Source organism: Podarcis bocagei (assembly GCF_964188305.1).
Source record: "Podarcis bocagei genome assembly, chromosome: 16".
NCBI classification, from domain to species: Eukaryota; Metazoa; Chordata; class Lepidosauria; order Squamata; family Lacertidae; genus Podarcis; species Podarcis bocagei.
In genome coordinates this window covers 14,067,631-14,086,206 of record NC_138142.1, presented here as the reverse complement: position 1 = coordinate 14,086,206, position 18,576 = coordinate 14,067,631, and the positions used below count along the sequence as shown (strand labels likewise).

At 46.7% G+C, this 18,576-nt stretch overlaps 1 protein-coding gene across 1 annotated transcript in view; it reads right to left on the bottom strand.

Annotated features, from left to right (window-relative positions):
• The window catches only part of HIRA (histone cell cycle regulator), a 64,767-nt gene that overhangs the window by 21,738 nt on the left and 24,453 nt on the right, over nucleotides 1–18,576 (bottom strand). Inside the window, exons 6-14 of the mRNA XM_081174755.1 lie at nucleotides 17,995–18,090; nucleotides 16,843–17,003; nucleotides 15,253–15,420; nucleotides 13,079–13,192; nucleotides 10,302–10,372; nucleotides 6,661–6,766; nucleotides 5,207–5,425; nucleotides 3,489–3,574; nucleotides 2,144–2,338 (exon numbers count right to left, since the gene is read on the bottom strand). Coding sequence (XP_081030881.1) covers nucleotides 2,144–2,338; nucleotides 3,489–3,574; nucleotides 5,207–5,425; nucleotides 6,661–6,766; nucleotides 10,302–10,372; nucleotides 13,079–13,192; nucleotides 15,253–15,420; nucleotides 16,843–17,003; nucleotides 17,995–18,090 — 1,216 coding nt within the window. The remainder of the gene's footprint in view (nucleotides 1–2,143; nucleotides 2,339–3,488; nucleotides 3,575–5,206; nucleotides 5,426–6,660; nucleotides 6,767–10,301; nucleotides 10,373–13,078; nucleotides 13,193–15,252; nucleotides 15,421–16,842; nucleotides 17,004–17,994; nucleotides 18,091–18,576) is intronic.

The following is an 18,576-nucleotide window of genomic DNA, read 5'->3' as shown; positions in this document are numbered from 1 at the left end:
TTTTTCCCAAGCCGCTAAGCCGCTTATCAGCTGATCCTAAGCCGCTAATCAGCTGATCCACTAAGCCGCTAAGCCGCTTATCAGCTGATCCGCTAAGCCCGCTAAGCCGCTAATAGCGCTAAGCCGCTAATAGGGTTGCTTCGCAAGACGAAAAAACCGCAAGACGAAGAGACTCGCGGAACGGATTCTTTTCGTCTTGCGAGGCACCACTGCACATCTTGGGTAAAGTGTCCCCTTCTGCCCCTCTGGGTAATTGGAAGGGCCTCCAGCTGAGCGAAGAGAACTGGAATGAAGCCACTGGAAGCCAGTGACTTGCCTTGTCCATGTCTTCCAGGTACTTCTTTGGGAAGGTTATTTTTAAATTTCATTTTATGAAATTACAGTGGTAACTTGGTCCTCAAACTTAATCCGTTCTGGAAGTCCGTTTGACTCCCGAAACCATTCAAAAACCAAGGTGTGGCTTCCAATTGGCTTCAGGAGCTTCCTGCACTCAAGCGGAAGCCACGTTGGATGTTCAGCTTCCAAAAAAACGTTCGCAAACCGGAACACTTACTTCTGGGTTTGCGGCATTCAGGAGCCGATTTGTTTGACAACTAAGCCATTCTAGAACCAAGGTACCCCTGTATATAAAACAGGGAGAACAATTATAACAACGGGCAAAAAGTAAAAGATGAAAAAGGAAACTATAAAATGCGTATGCGGGATGAGTAGTTGCACGTGAGTTAAAATAACAAAGGGAAAGTAAAGACTATCAACTTCCAACAGATCATCAGGTATAGTTCTAGAATTGCCAGGCTTGTGATGAAGGTACTTTTGACACCTCTGCATCTAGCACTTTGCATACTAGCAGTTGTAGGAAATCCGGCTGGTGTTTTCTACACTTCTCACTTCTGACAAAGTGGCTGGTGATTATATCACCATGAATTCCCGACTGCACTGGAAAGCGTTTACTGTATCTGACTCCTGCTTATGTATTTAAACAACTGATAAGTAATACCAATCAATATTGTGTTAGAGTGTGGGATAGACTGATGGTCTGACTCCATATAAGGCAACTTACTATGTTCCTAGACTATTTTTGTGACAAACTTAAAATGTTATCAAGTTGGCAAGTGATGCAAGCAGGTGTGCAACTCTTAATGGGTCTGTGTGTGCTTTTGAGAATCCCACAAAGTTAAGACTGCACACACACACACCATACATTCAAAGCACGTGGCTTATCCAATAGAATCCTGGGAATTGTAGTTTACCTTTCAGAGTTACCCTTAACAAACTACTGTTCCCAGAATTCTTGGGAGTGTTGTGTGTTTTAAATGCATTGTTCGTACACAGCCTCAGTTTATGATTACAGTATTTTTTGCTCTATAAGATGCACTTTTTCCCTCCTAAAAAGTAAGGGGAAATGTGTGTGCGTCTTATGGAGCGAATGCAGGCTGCGCAGCTTTCGCTGAAGCCAGGAGAGCAAGAGGGATTGGTGTGCACTGATCCCTCTTGCTCTCCTGGCTTCAGGGACAGCCTCCCGAAGCCTCCTGAGCAGAGCGGGAGCGCTCCCGCTGTGCTCAGGAGGCTTCGCGTTGCTTTTGCTGAAGCCAGGAGAGCAAGAGGGATCAATCTCTCTTGCTCTCCTGGCTTCGCTTCGCTGGAGAGCCACTGCGCAGCTTTCCCTCTCTGCGCAGCGCCCCTTCAGCAAAGCGGGAGGAGAAACAGAGCCCCTTCCGTTTCTCCTCCCGCTTTGCTGGAGAGGCGCTGAGCAGAGAGGGAGAGAACATTTTTTTTCTTGTTCTCCTCCTCTAGAACTAGGTGCGTCTTATGGTCGGGTGCGTCTTATAGAGCGAAAAATACGGCGGTGGTTAAGTGGTGTCTGACTATTTCCCTGTAACCATTTAACATAGTCCCAAGAGACATCCCCCCCCCCGTTCTGTTGCGTTGTTAGAACTACACAGAATGGTTTTTTGTTCAAACACATTTTCAAATCACTGAGGATCAGTGAGAGGCAATATGAAAGTTATTGCCGTGATGGGCTCATTCAGAAACACAAAATCATAGCTAACAAGAGTCGCAGAGCGACCGACATGCAGTACATGGACAGAGCCCCCAAGTCACAAAAAGTTAGAAGATGAGATCTCCGTTGCCCAGTACTGACCCATCTTTGTTGCCTGCGTCTTCGGTTGGTTTAACACTCACTGCCACCGGCTCTAAGGCAGGCTTAGACGTGCAGAGGATATTGGTTGCATTGTAATCTAATGACATCAGCTGATTGGTTTGAGAAGCTGACATCATTGAGCCTGCTAAGGATCCAGATATAGGAATACTATTGAAAAAAGCTGTAGAAAAATCTCTGTTTTTCGGGGGGAAACAAACAGACAACAGTCAAGAGATTAGCTGGATTATATACGTGCCACATAATCGAAGGTGTATACATTTTAAACACAAATGTATGCATTGAATTATATAATACAAAGGAGGAAGAGATTGTATCTAAAGTAGCACTAAGAGACACGTTCGATCAGCACAAAGATTTATGCTGCATGCAGAGTCAAAGGTGAGTACATCAACCTCCTTCTGGGATTCTCAGCATATCTGAGTCACACAATCAGAAATGGCTGTGTTCGATTTGGCATTGCCATTTTCACCATTGTAGCAACTGCCCCCCACCCTTGTGGTGTCAGAAACAGTCGGAGGCTACCAGTTCATGCAGGGAACTTGAAATTCCCGGGAAGTCTTCCCAAGGGTAGCCCCAGGTACAATGCACCGCAGTAGTCAATGGGTTTGGCAGTTACCAGGGTGTGAGCAATGGCAACCAGCCTGCAGACCCTGAAAGAACCTAAACTGCTTAGGTCTAGGTTATCTGAAGAACTTGCACAGGGCTTCCGCTTACATAAGTCATTAGCTGACTCTCACCATGAATCTTTAAGAAGCAGCAATAACTTAGAAAAAGTACATACATCAAAAGACAAGTTGCAGAGTAATATAGAAGTATTTTCACAACAGGAAGACATGAGGGTTTCTTTTTAAGTATACAAATGATTTAAGAAAATCTCAACGAAAGAAAATATAAAACCTGTCATTCTATATTTCATAGATAGATAGATAGATAGATAGATAGATAGATAGATAGATAGATAGATATAGAGAGAGATATAGACACGGGTGGCACTGTGGTCTAAACCACTGAGCCTAGGGCTTGCCGATCAGAAGGTTGGCGGTTCGAATCCCTGCGACGGGGTGAGCTCCCGTTGATTGGTCCCTGCTCCTGCTCACCTAGCAGTTTGAAAGCATGTCAAAGTGCAAGTAGATAAATAGGTACCACTCCGGCGGGAAGGTAAACGGCGTTTCCGCTCCAGCGTTTCCGTGCACTGCTCCGGTTCACCAGAAGCGGCTTAGTCATGCTGGTCACATGACTCGGAAGCTGTCTGCAGACAAACGCCGGCTCCCTCGGCCTATAGAGTGAGAGGAATATATATACACACACGTACAGACATACATACCCAGTATCCAGCTGAGCTATGCAGAGAGGTGTGATTCTTCTCCGTCCATCTGCTGTCCGAGTCTCAACTTGTTTCTTTAAAAGATTCTGTTGGGGGGAAAGATGGCTGTTGGAACTTTTGCTTGTAATTGCTATAAAGTCCTATTGCAAGGACATTTTGTTTATTCAGTTTATTAAAATACTTCTATCCCTCCCACTCATATAAAAAACAAGGCAACATATGACCTTACAATAAAACAGTTATAATAAAATGTAAGGTACCATAAAGAGAATACAAAATAATAACGATAGCCGGCTCATCATAAGAAAATTTGAGCAGGTAAATAGGCCTATTGCAATGAAAAGGGGCTTGAGGAGCTGTCTGTAAGTTAGCACTGATTACGCCTGCTGAATCTCCGAGAGCCCAAGTCCAAAACTCTGGATAAGCCCACTCCGCAGTTTCATGTAGATGTTAAATATCATAGGTGGTTTTCAACCCGCGTGCTATGGCACCCTGGGGTCCCTTGAATGATGGTCAGGGGTGCTGTGGGCAACACTGGCCTCTGTCCCTCTTTCCTTCCCTCTCTCTGATGCCCTCTTGTGTCTCTGCCTCTCAAAGGCTTGCACACCTGTTGGTTGCAGCAGCCTTGGCTGCAAACTCTGTAGGCGAATGGTGCCTCTGGGGCTAGCCAGGGGGTGCTGGTTGCTAGGAACCGAGGCGGCCTTGGAGTAAGCAAGCAAGCAGGCGAGGGAGCCCAGCCAGCAAGTCCACCAGCTCTTGCTGTTGGGAATGGACAGACAAGTACCAGACGCCTGTGGGGCAGTGTGAGGAGGCACCTCTCTTTAGGGCGGGGCGGGGGGGCAGATCAGAGACCAGAGGATGGCAGGGGCTGCCCGGAGGGGAGAGGATAGGAGGCTGAGAGAACACTCCACCCAGGGTGTTCAAAAAAGGGTGAGAGGCTGCCAGCTCTGTAGGCAAGGGGTGACATTAATGGGCTCCTGAGCCCCACAGTGGTGACGCAGAAAGAATGTACAGTGGTACCTCGGGTTACAGATGCTTCAGGTTACAGAGTCCGCTAACCCAGAAATAGTACCTCAGATTAAGAACTTTGCTTCAGGATGAGAACAGAAATCATGCGGCGGCAGCACAATGGCGGGAGGCCCCATTAGCTAAAGTGGTACCTCAGGTTAAGAACAGTTTCATATTAAGAATGGACTTCCGGAATGAATTAAGTTCTTAACCTGAGGTACCACTGTAGTTGGTCAAGGGAGCCGTGGATTCAAAAAGGTTGAAAAGCTCGAACGTCGGGGATAAAACTGAACCCTGAGGAACCACACACCCTTAACTCGGACAGCAGCTCCAGTAGGATACCACGGTCAATGATATCAAAAGCCACTGAGAGGTAAGGAGAATGAAGAGGAACACATTTCCCCTGCCTCTGTCCCGACAGAGGTCATCATACAGGGCCACCAAAGCAGTTTCTGAGCCAAACCCCGGGCTAAACCCAGATTGAATGGATCTAAGAAATGACTGAATCACTCAATGCCTCACCAAGGCTCCAGTTGTCCATGTCACAGCCTCTCCAGGACTAAGCATGAGTGGCTGGAGGTCTGTGTAAATGACACATGGGAACCACACCAAGAACCCTTCTGTGCTGCGTCAAGGAGGAGCCAGATGCCAAACTTTCCCCTTTTGCAAAGGTGACATGAAGGAAAAGAACCACCATCAGAGTCACCTACCTTCCTAATGTCTTCCAAGCTCTCCCCATTCACCATGCTTGCTACTTTAGGTGCTGCTGCTGAGCCAGCTACGTCTCTCGCTGCTTCGTTCTTCTTTTCCACCTGCTGCTGCCTTTGCTGGTACTTCAACATCTCTGGATTCTCAATTATAGCAGTAGACAGGTGTGCCTCAGTCATTATAGCCAAGCTCTTGCCATAAGTGGTCTGGTGGATGTTGCTCTAAGGGGCGCAAAGGTGAGAACACAAAAGCAGCCGCTTAAACTGCGTGCCCGAATCTTGATCGAAAATGACAAAGGACTCGGGCAACGGACTGAATATCCAAATAATGCAGAAACCTTCAGCTGTACTGACTCATTTATTTCCGGCTGCATTTGTCTGCCGGCTTTCACCATTATTTAGAAATGATTCAGGTGCTATGCAAAAATAAAGGCAGGAGACGGACTCTGAGAAAGAGGTTTAGAGAATGCGGACAGGAGGGACCAGAGGAGCGTAAAAGAGAGTAGACTAAGGAAAAGCAAGAGATAAATGAGAATTTCTGAAGGAAGCGATGGAGGACATTTCAAACACCAATGATTCTGTAGACTGAGCATGCAAAGCATGTACAACCCTACTAAGCTAGCCTTCTCCAGCCCAGTGCCCTGCAGATATTTTGGACAGCAAAACCCATTACCCCTGCCCAGTGGCCATACTGGGTGGGGGGTGATTCCAAAGCATCTGCCAGCTACCAGGTTGAGGAATGCTGTGCTGAGCTAATGGACCTCCCCTTTCAATGATGGCAGAAAAAGGAAAGAAGACTTGAAAACCATAGGGATGTACACAAAAAACAACAGGCATCTGTTGAGTGCAGGAATACATGCACATAACCTGTTTATAGTGCACCTGCCACATTTTCCCAGCTGTGATCCAAAGGATGTGTTAGAACTGGCAACATGACCCCCACCCTGGCAACAAAAGGTTCTCCCAGATGCGACTGATCAGCACAGTTCTAACCATGTCTACTCAGAATCCAATCGGGATTACTCCCAGGTAAGTGAAGTTAGGGCTGCAGCCTTAATTAGCAAGCCCATCCAAAATAGCGCAGGGTTATATGGCTTTAGTAGAAATGTTATAAGGAATTAAGTATAAATAGATTAATAGAATATTAAAGGGAACAATAAGGCAAGAATGTGTTAAGATAATTATAGGATAGAAAACAGAGGAAGATGGAAAGGAATTGCTGAAACAATGAATAGAAGTGGAATACAAAAAGGGAGGTGCGAGGAGGTCGTTGAAATAAGTGAATGAAAGATAAGATATTGAAATTGTTTGATGTGTTTTAAACTGTTTTTGTTTTGTTTTGTTAGTTTAATGTGTTAGTGTTATGTAGTGTTTGTGCATTGTTCTTTTTGTAGTGTTTAAATTGTTGGAAAAGTAATAAATATTATTTTTTTAAAAAATAAAATAGCGCAGGGTACCTTCTCTTCCTCGCTCAGAGGGTCGCCAAGCTCATCTTGGGAAAAATCCAAAAATGCTACTGATCCATCCATGGAGCACACCAAGATGCCAAGCCCATTTAAGGTCCTGGGAAGACAAAGATGGAGGATTTTGATTAGTACCTTAGACTGGAGAGAACAGCTCATGTAACTGGAAGACCAGCGGTTTGGTGGGATGTAGTTAACCTGCTGGCAAACCCAGGAACACACACACACACACACACACAAAGTTCTCACATTAACCAGCCCGCAAAATTGTCAGGCATCCTGAATGATATTCCTGAGAAACTTAGAAAACCCAAGCAGTGTGCAGTATGCTTTCTGAGCCCAAGTACTCATCATATCCTGGGAGCTGCTGTAGAAATTGCTCCTTCCTGCAATGCCAGGATTAACATGGGGAGACCCAAGCACAGTGGGAGAAGTCCTCCTTGCAGCCCCTCCTCGTGCCAGCATGAGCCAAAGTTGACCGCTAGCAGAGTGAAACTCCACACGGCAGGTCTGGAACTTCTAACATGACCCTGGCGGAGCGGGAAAGAGTGGCACTGCAGAAGCTCTCATGCCATCGAGGCAACAGGAATACCCAGACCTAACTTCCCTACTACTGAAGAAAGTCTTGCAGAAGATAAATGAGTGTTCAAATACCGCAGCAGGGAGCAGGATGAGAAACTCTAAGTTCTGGCCTTTTTTTGCATGTGCTTTTCAGATGGCCTTGGTTTTACACAGTTCAGCTTCAGAGCATGCACGAACTGCACTCCTTAAGAAAGGAGTCTATTGCTATGGAACTGTGGTCAGAGGAATGGCTTTATGTATATGGGGCAGCAGGCAAATCATGCCCTACTGACCAATATGTTGTGCTGTCACTATTCCCTTTGCAGCTATTCAAAAATGGAAGCTGGCCGTCCATGTTGCTTTATACCATAACAACGTGCTAACAGACCGACAAATCAGCCAAACACTCACAACACCATTTCAAGCGAAAGCGGGAACAACTGGCGAGTGACTATGCTGCTGTTATGATCGATACCATAGTATTTCATACATGAGTAAATACAGTAATGGTCATTACAGAATTCATAAGATCAATAGGAAAAGACTGAGCCATCTCAAATACTACCTTCCCACAACAAATTTCTATATTATGTCTTCTTTTTTGCCAGGATACAAAAAGGTTCAGGCCAACAGTTTTTGAAACATATTCCAGAGACTCTGGAGGTTCTTCAGCAGCTTATAGGGAAACTCGCCAGAAAAGAACCACAGATAAGCTTCCGGAAAGATAGCTTGTGGTGTGCAAATGCAAAATGTGTTGGGTGTGTTACAGACAGTACCAGCCTTCCCTGGAGCTCAGCAGGTGCTTTCTGCATCAGCTTTTAAATACCTGCTGCAAACTTTTCTATTCAGTCAGGCTTATGCCGGCAACTCAGAGCACATCTTTCCACAACAGTTATCCAATTTCACCGTTCTCATATGGTTTTTATTGTATGGTATTATGTACAGCTGTCGTGAAACTGTTTCAGTATTTTCTTTATGAATCAGCAGCAAGTAAATATTTCTTATAAATAAATAAAATGAGCTTCTTGGGAAGGTGGGTGGGATACAAAAAAGTAGGATGCTCACAATGAAAACAGCCTGCTTTAAAACAAACCTCCCCCCCCTTTCCTTTTTAATAAACGCAAACAGGAATAAAATGTAAATTCAAACCCTCAGATTTCCTTGGAGATGTTAACGTGCTTTACTTACTTGGGCGCTCACTAAACAAGCCAGGCATGGAAACCTACCCTGACATCCGCCAGACTTCATTTGATTGCCGTTATCAGTTTTATGGATGGTTTCATTTTACTTTGCCGAAACCTTCTTGGGCATTTTACAGTGTTCTCTCCTTTTAATGGGACTAAATTTGTGGTCTTACGTTATACTATTGGTATTACCGGTGCGTGTGTGTGTTTTTTTAGCGGGAACTCGGTGGAACTAAGTTCCCTCAATTTTTAAAAATTAAATAATAATCTCTTTTTTCTTTTTGTTTTGTTCTGGAATGGATATACACCCAATGCCTGAGCCAAAAATCCACCTATATCTGTAATCAATAAAGTTGTGGCCAATCCAGATCATTGTCTGCTTGAGTTTATTAATCGCATCTTACATTTAGCCACTACCTTGGGGGGCGCTGCGACTGGGCCTGCTATAAACTAAACTAACTAACTAACTAACTAACGAACTAACTTCGTGGTGAGTTCCTCCACCTTTTTTCCAGGGAAAAAAAGCCACTGGGAATTACTACTCTGGTTGTACACTCCGCCCCGAAAGCAATGCTGAAATCTGCAGCCTAAAAATCTTTTAAACAAAGGGGAAGGGAAGCGCTTTTTCTAACCACCCACTTCCTGCTTAGGCACACCTTTTATTATCGTGCTGAGCTCAATTAAGGCCCAGATCATCAGCTTTGCTTCTCTTACCACCTAATCATTTCAAACCAGCAGAGGGAGCAACCAGAAAAAGGAGAGAGGGAACAGGCTTTTTACTGAAACTGAAGTAGCACTGCGGCGCCTTCAAGTGGCAGGGAGGTATCATTGCAACATGGCATAAGGACATAAACATAGCCTCTTGGGGAAAGGAGCTCCATAGTTTAACTGAGCGTTGTCAACTATGTCTTGGAGTCCAGTCACCGCACCTGCCTTTCCAACCTGAACAGAGCCCCAGAAATTTATTCCATTTGTTTTTGCACTGCACTGCACTGCAGTCTATTAGACTTCTTATTGTTTCTAAGGCACTCCCCATGGTGCTTTAATGTAAAGGTAAAGGGACCCCTGACCATTAGGTCCAGTCGTGACCGACTCGGGGGTTGCGGCGCTCATCTCGCTTTATTGGCCGAGGGAGCCGGCGTACAGTTTCCGGTCATGTGGCCAGCATGACTAAGCCGCTTCTGGCGAACCAGAGCAGCGCACGGAAACGCCGTTTACCTTCCCGCCGGAGCGGTACCTATTTATCTACTTGCACTTTGACGTGCTTTTGAACTGCTAGGTTGGCAGGAGCAGGGACCGAGCAACGGGAGCTCACCCGTCGTGGGGATTCGAACCGCCGACCTTCTGATTGGCAAGCCCTAGGCTCTGTGGTTTAACCCACAGCGCCACCTGCGTCCCTACCATGGTGCCTTAGCCACAAGCAAAAGACAAAATCAAGGATACGTTGTAAACCACAATGTTTTTATTTTGTTTTAAAAAATAGCTGAAAACTCGGGAAGTCAAACATTACAGAATTAAATGGGAACTGATGGCTGACCACAAGGATACAGTTTAATGAAACTGAAGAATGACTGGGCTTGCTGTCAACGGGAGATCACTATTTCCCAGTGAACAGCAAAGGAAATATCTTTTGTCTCAATCAAAGCCATATTTTGACAGCCAGTGTGGTGCAGTGGTTAGATCACTGGACTAACATCACAGAGGCGCAAATTCATATCCCTACTCAAGTCATGAAGCTCATGGGTTGAACTTGGGCAACTCTCTTTCAGCCTTGACCTACCACACAGGGCTGTTGCGAGGATAGAATGGAAGTGATGAGAACAGTAGCCGCTACCTTGCTCTTGGGAGGAAAGGGGGAATTTAAAACGTAGTTAATGAATAATATCTTACCACGAGATGTCCATGATTGACTTGTCAAACAGCTCATGTATGACAACCAAAGGCCTTTTCAGACACGTCAGCTAAACAACAGAAAGTTGCATGGTGGTTATTGTCATACACAAGTCTCACATCCCATTCTCCAAGATCCATCAACATGTGGAAGATCATGAAACATATTAATTCATGCAAGCTGAATACCCAACAATGGAAAACCTAGAGTAAGGTGGTCCAACGCACAACCTATGGGCCACATGAGGCTCTCAAGGCCTTTTTTGGTGGCCCTCAACAACATCTGACACCACACGCCCCCCCCCCAGCCTTCAAGCTGTCTTCCCAAAGCCGGGTAAGCGAGGTGCTGAGCTTTGGGAAGGAGGCGTGAGGGCTCTGACAGGGTCCTAAAGTCATCCCGCCTTCTTCCCAAAGCGTAATTAGAGGCCTCGCTCCCCTCACCCCCTGCCTGACAAGGCAGTTTGCGGCCCACAGGTTCTGCGTTGAAGTACTCTTGCGGCCTACTTGGGCTGCCCTGACCTAGAGGGAGAGAGGGAGGAAAAGTATAGTGACGTTGCCGGTAAAACAGCAACTGGGCCATAATGCACCACACACTAGCAGAGACAGACATAACTCCTAGGAACAAGCACGGGTTTTACTGCTGTGACTCTCCCCGACCCCTAAGCTTCGCTTTTTTACTGCTAAATGTATAGGAACACAAGAAACTGCCCTATACCGAGCACAGCCATCTTTCCCATTGGGTTTACTGGTGCATTGCGCCAGGGCGCCGGCCTCTCAGGGGCACCCCAGCGAGGGGGGAGCTGCGCGGCTTTGCCGGCGGCCTCCCCTTTCTCTCCTGCATGCCCGCCAGCTGTGTCCCGCCAACCATATGGCTGGCGAGCATGCAGCTTCCTTCCCAAGCCCCCATGGGAGGAGAGCGATTCCCGCAGAGGCTTGGGAAAAGGTTGACAACTCTGGGAAATGGGAGGTGGGGTGCCAGAGGAATATTTGCACCACAGCACCGGATATGCTTAAGGCGGCCCTGATACTGAGTCTGACCACTGGCCAGTCTACCTCAGTACAGTGGTACCTCAGGTTACATACGCTTCAGGTTACATACGCTTCAGGTTACAGACTCCGCTAACCCAGAAATAGTACCTTGGGTTAAGAACTTTGCTTCAGGATGAGAATAGAAATCATGCTCCGGTGGCGTGGCAGCAGCGGGAGGCCCCATTAGCTAAAGTGGTGCTTCAGGTTAAGAACAGTTTCAGGTTAAGAACGGACCTCCGGAACGAATTAAGTATGTAACCCGAGGTACCACTGTATTGTCCACACAGACCGGCATTGGCTCTACAGGGTTTCCTAGCAGGGGTGTCTCCCAGCCCTGGCTGGCAATGCTGGGGATCGAACCTGCGATCTTCTGCTTGTAAGGCAGAAGCTCTATAACGGAACTACATCCCTTCTACCACTAACAGAAATTTGTCCCCTGCCACTACCCATGTTCTCTTCCAGGAACTTAGCATATTCATCCAATTAAAAAATTATTTAGACTAGAGTTACCAGACGTCCCCGGTTTCCAGGGACAGTACCTGGGTTTGCAAATCTGTCCCTGGGTTTGCAAATCTCTCCCCGAACAAATTCTGTCCCCAGATTTGCAAATCTGTCCCCGGGAAACGTGGCAGTGGCAGCCTCAGCAGCCCAGAGCCAGCCTGGTAGCGCAGTTGGCTCTGGCTGGCTTCAGGAGCTGCTTGCGGCGCCCACCATTTTTCCTCTCCAAAAGTCCCCATATGATGTGTCTTGTGCGCAACACTTCATATGGGGACTTCTGGAGAGGAAAAATGGCGGGTGCCATGGCCGCGAGCAGCTCCTGAAGTCAGCCAGAGCCAATAGTGCTACCAGGCTGGCTCTGGGCTGCTATCGCCACCGCCAAAAGGGAACCAGGGACATTCAGTGGTACAGATCTCCTGCCCCCTTCCCCCTTTGTTTTGACTGATCGTGGGAGGCTCGGGAGTCGCGGGTGGGCAGCTGTTGCCCATTATTTTAAAATACTGCGCATTTATGTTTCACAGGCTGTGAAAGAAGGGCTTGCACCTTGTCTGGCAGAGAAACCGTGCGCCTTTTGCCCCTCCTGGGCAATGGCCGCCCACGCATGACTCCTGAGTCTCCCCTATCTGTCAAAACAAAGGGGGAAGGGGGCAGGAGATGGGAGAGGCTCAGGAGTCACGGGCGTGCCGTTGCCCGGTTTTTTAGAAACTGCGCCTTTATGTTTCACAGGGTGCAAAAGAAGGGCTTTGCACCTTTATACAATAAGCATGTGTGCTTGGGCCCAGGGTCTTTTGCCTCACCATCCCCACTACTGACTCCCTGTTGCTACTCAGCTTAAAAAAGAAAAGAAAAAAAAGTGACCCCAGATTCATTGAAAAACATCTGGTAACCATAATTTAGACCTCTTACCAAGAGCTTACCAACCAGCTAATTCAGTATCATTTAAGCTTTCTTTAAACAGCCACTACAGGGTGGTTGATGGCAGTATTGTGATTTCCACAAGGACCAGACAGTCAGCACTCTCCGCAGCCTAACAGGAAGGCGGGGGAAAGGTGGCTTCATGATGGTCGCAAAGACTAGCCAATCAGCACTCTGCACAGCTGGCTTACAACCAGCTGTTCCTATGCACAATTCGATTAAGTTCATAGACCTGTCCTAAAAGGCAGAACCAGAGTGGGGCCCACTGTTCAAGATACACACGTCTACCTCAGCCTGAGCTAGGCCATGTCAGCTAGAAGAGAAGACTTACTTACCCAGACAGAAAGAGACCGGTCTTTGCTGCCGACAGCACAGCAGCAATAAGGGTGGCTAGATTTGGTTGAGCTCCCATTCTTCTGCTTCTTTTTGAAGATTTTTGGATTGAATTTCTAGGGAAGGGAAGGGGGAAACAACCAGAGGGTCCTCTTAAAAATTAATTTGCTTTAAGAAGCCGAGCTAAGGTGCAAAGGAGGACCGAGCAGGTATTTTTGGTCCTCGCTAAAACTTGTATGTCAGGCCTGACCCAAACAAAGAATTATATAAATCTCTCCGAACATGCCTATTCTGTGTATTTCTGGGATGGCTGCAATGAAATACAATTATTGCAAGAAAAAGGAAAAAAGCTCTTTTGGCTCCTGTAGCCTCCTTGACTACCCTCCTGCTCTCTTTCAAGACCTTAAAGGTAAAGGTACCCCTGCCCAAAGGCCAGTCGTGACCTACTCTAGGGTTGCGTGCTCATCTCGCTCTAGAGGCCGGGAGCCGGCGCTGTCCGAAGACACTTCCGGGTCACATGGCCAGTGTGACGAAGCTGCGTCTGGCGAGCCAGCACCAGCGTCGCACACGGAAACGGCGTTACCTTCACGCAATAAAGCGGTACCTATTTATCTACTTGCACTTAGGGGTGCTTTTGAACTGCTAGGTGGGCAGGAGCCGGGACTGAACGACGGGAGCTCACCCCGCTGCGGGGATTCGAACCGCTGACCTTACAATCGGCAAGTCCTAGGCACTGAGGTTTTACCCACAGCGCCACCCGCATCCCCTTCAAGACCTTAATAAATAGCTAAAATAAGCACATTTGTCACTTTTTGTTCCTGAAGCCTACTCTGTTATCCTCACACACACACACCCCGCCACCCCATGCAAGATCTGGCTTAATAATTACCTAAAATAAGAACAATTGTCTCTTCGGTTCTGCTTCACTTCTGTCTACGATCAGGACAGGGAGTAATTTAAACCATTTGGGGAAAATCTAGGGGTGGTGCCACACCTTAAAGAAATAACAGGGCACTGACCTGAAAATGGCCATGTTCTGCTATTGCTCCTGCACTATAGGACAACCTTCCCCCGCCATTCGCACAAGGTAGCAGCTTCTCACCTGCTTCAGGTATCTTGTAAAGGTGTAGCTTTTTGCCTGACTGGTAAGATCAAGCCCTATCTTCATTTGTTTGAATGTCCTGCATTCCTGTTTTTACTTATTTCTATATGTTTTTATGTTTTATTATTAGTTTAATAACATTGTTTGTTTTTGATGCAGTACGTTGCTTAGTTTTTTAACACAGTGGTACCTTGGTTCTCAAACGTCTTGGTACTCAAACAAGTTGGAACTCAAACACTGCAAACCTGAAAGTAAGTGTTCCGGTTTACAAACTGTTTCCGGAAGCCGGATGTGCTCCATTTTGAGTGTTACGCTTCCAATTTGAGTGCCACACTTCCGTTTTGAGTGTTACGCTGAGGTCTGTCTGTTTTTGCTATTTATTTTGGGTTCGTGTTTTTGTGGCTCTTTTTGTTTTGTTTTTGTGACTGTGTGGAACGCAGTTCAGCTACTGATTGATTGATTGATTGCGTGACTGCAGTACATTGTTTATTGCTTTCATTTTATGGATCAATGGTCTCGTTAGATAGTAAAATTCATGTTAAATTGCTGTTTTAGGGGTTGTTTTTAAAAGTCTGGAACGGATTAATCCATTTTGCATTACTTTCTATGGAAAAGCATGCCTTGGTTTTGGAACGCTTTGGTTTTGGAACGGACCAGGGTACCACTCTGTGTGTGTGTGTGTGTGTGTGTGTGTGTGCACGCGTATGTATATGTGTATGTACAGTCATACCTCGGGATAAATATGCTTCGGGAGGAATATTTTCGGGTTGCGCTCCACGGCGACCCGGAAGTAACAGAGCACATTACTTCCGGGTTTCGCTGTGCGCGCATGCGCAGACATTCAAAATTACGTCACACGCATGCGCGGAAGCGCCAAAACGCGACCCGCACACGCGCAGACACGGGTTACGTTCGCTTCAGGATGCGAACGGGGCTCCGGAATGGATCCCGTTCGCATCCCGAGGTACCACTGTATATATATATATGTACAAGTGTGTGTGTGTGTACATATATATATGTACGTGTATATACATATCTCACAGTTCATAAACGCTTTTAAATAAATGAACCTACCACCACTGTCACTGCTTTGCGATGGCCAACAAAATCCATGTTGGTCTTCCACCCGTCTCGCTCAATGATCTGTGCCGTGGGACCAGAATTATTCATAGCATGAGCAGAGACGAGATAGTGTCCGTCGGGTGACCAGCTGAGACGTAGAACATGGGTCGTTCCTCCACACTGAAAAGTAAAACCAGAAGGGACTGACCATCAATTTTGCCCAATGTTCATGGATAATAAATGACACCCTTATCTGTAACCAGATTCAACACGTATTATCTGTCACTGGCATCATCTGGGGTGGCACTCACACGTGCCCATGTCACCCAACCACTTTGGCTTCCTGGAGGATAAGGCTGCCAATGGCTACTAGCTGGGGATGCTGCATTCTACCTTCACTGTTGGAGGCGGTCCGCCTCTGAATACCAGTTGTTGTTGCTGCTGCATTCAGGTCCTGCTAGCAAGCATTTGCTTGGCCACTGTGGACTAGAATGGCCGTTAGCCTTTTCCAGGAGGCTCCCTATATGTTCTTATGTTTTCAGTTGGGTACAGAAGTTACGATTTGCAACCGTCTTAAGCCTATACTACCTGAACCCCCCGTTTCAGAATGCAGCAACTGGGGAGAACAGGCACTGAATTCCTAAGCTATATGTGGGAGAGAGAACAGCCACATGCACCCAAATATATATGGAGAAAACCGCACAAGGTGCTCAGTTTGGAAATGATGCCACCTGCTCATTTCAAAGGCACCTGACTGAAGAAGGCAAAATCGGTCAGCTGCTACGGCTCGGCTCAGATCAAGAACAGGCCAGGAAGTAGGAGTTCAGTTAGGTGCTTTTAGTCAAACCTCGGTTCTCGAACGGCTCCATTTTCTAACGTTTCAGCTCCAGAACGCCGAAAACACGGAAGTAAATGCTCCGGTTTTCGAACGTTTTTCAGAACCCGAATGTCCCGCACGGCTTCCGCTTGAGTGCAAGAAGCTCTTGCAACCAATCGGAAGCTGTGCCTTGGTTGTCGAACGTTTCGTAAGTCAAACCGTCTTCCAGAATGGACTACGTTTGACAACCGAGGTTTGACCATATGAGATTAACAGATGTACAACTTGAGGGGCCTATGTGTACTACTTCAATTACTCTGCTGTGTTTGGGGGCCGTTCTACTTAATTGGCTGAGTGGGGCCCTGGATGTTTGGCGCAAAGTCCTGTCTTGGATGGCAGATGCCTTGGACTCACACTTGCCTACTTCTCTTTGCAGATTGTAATTTCCTCCTCCCCCTTGATTGCAGGATGTGGACCGCCAAACAATGGTTTGCATTTGTCCTGCGAGCCAGAACTGCAAACCTGGGAGCCCTGACATCTTGTTCTGAAGCTAGGGGTAGAATACGCATAAAGGACAGATAAATAATCCTTTGTGGAGGTCTTGAAAGACATCTCTTGTAAGAAGGTTTAAAATTACATTTATTGCTCCTCCCACTTCTTCCTCCAGCCCTGCCCATCACTCCACCTGGAAAAGAATGCAGCCCCTGTGCTAAAAAAGCTACCCCACATCTGCAGTTATGTTCATTCACGGGAAGAGTTGTTGAGACGGTTAACACAACACACACCTCATCAAACGGTTTGGTGATGCTGGTTTCTAGCTGCCAGTCCATGGTACGCCACACCTTCAAGCTTCGGTCATCTGCTTGCGACGCAATGTATTTCCCAACTGGGTCCCAGGTGAGCCCCTTAACTAAGCCAGAATGTCCCTTCAGAGTGGCCAGAATTTCTGCATGCAGCAAGGAGACAAAAATATTCTTTTTAAAAAATACATGCTGACTTTTTCGAGAACTATTTAAGAGGATAAAACTGAGAGAGCTTTAAAATGCTACTGAAGCCTGACAATGTCTTGGTACAAGCTGGTATTCAATCATGCTGAATTCATAGTTGTTGTTTTTAAAGGACACTTGCATACAAATGCAACTAGGAGATATGAAAGAATACAGTTGTACCTTGGAAGTTGAATGGAATCCGTTCCGGAAGTCTGTTCAACTTCCAAAATGTTCGAAAACCAAAGCACAGCTTCTGATCGGCTGCAGGAAGCTCCTGCAGTCAATCGGAAGCTACGGAAGCCCCACTGGATATTCGGCTTGCTGGACATCCCTGCTCTAAAGCTTAACAATTGCAAGGCGGTGGAAGAGAAGACGTTGGAAGATTGACAATAATATTAGTGGGGTCAGTAATATTCATGAGGTCAGCAGGGTAGCCCAGTTTGCATGTAGCCCCAAGTCAAACCATGGCTTACTGCAAATGAGCAAATATGTGGGTCTCCAGAGTGAAGATCGCATCCCCTGCACTCCTCTCTCAGTCCTGCCACTGCCATGCTACCTGGGGATAAGCCATGGCTTAGCATTACATCTGAGTTTGGGCTCATGGTTAGCCTTCCCCAGACAAATCATAAGTAGTAAACTGAGAACAAACCCTGGTTACAGCATGTGGTTTTTCTGGAGCAAGACAAACCATGAGCCCAGGTTCGAACGCAATGCTAAGCCAAACCATGGCTTGGTCCTAGGTAGTAGGGCAGCAGCAGAACCAGGAGAGGGCACAGTGCTTGTTCCAGGAACCCACGTGATGCTCATTTGTGCTAAACCATGGGCTTCGCTTAGCGCTATATGGGTGAACCGGGTTTGTTTGTTTTGTTCAAAAAGGTTTGCCATATTGAGCGGCAGCCCCCGCGAAACAAACCATGACCTCTTGGTAGTCAAAACTTTGCGTTATACCTGGGAATTTGACAGCATTCCAGATGACAACAGTGTTATCCACACTACAAGAGGCCAGCCAAGCATCATGAGGAGACCACGCCACATCCATGACATCTGTAGGGGATGCAAAAAACAAACACACACACACCTTAAGTGAACCATTTCTCAGGGGAAACAGAAAACCAGCCACCCATCCGCTTAACAGCTCCCTTTGAGTTCAGAGAACTGAAATTCACAGCCGTCTGCTTGTTGCAGACGCGAGCGATGGTCAGCGAGTGGTGCGAGCGATTTTAACTGTTGGGTTAGTGATTTACTGCATCCCCCCCCCCCAAGAAAGCTGAACAACTTTGGGCAATCCTCTCCAAAAAAAGCTGAACAACTCCAATCCTCCCCCCAAAAAAGCTCAACATCTTCTGAAATTGGGAGTCCCCCAAAATAGGGGTGTGTGTTATACACAGAAAAGTGCGGTAATGACTATTTGATGAGTTCATAGGGTATGACTCTTGCTATTTGCTGCCTTTTATCTAGCCGGCCACCTGTTAAGTGAGGATGTAAATAACTGCACAAAGCAGTGCAATGGAAAGCAATGCTGACCATTCT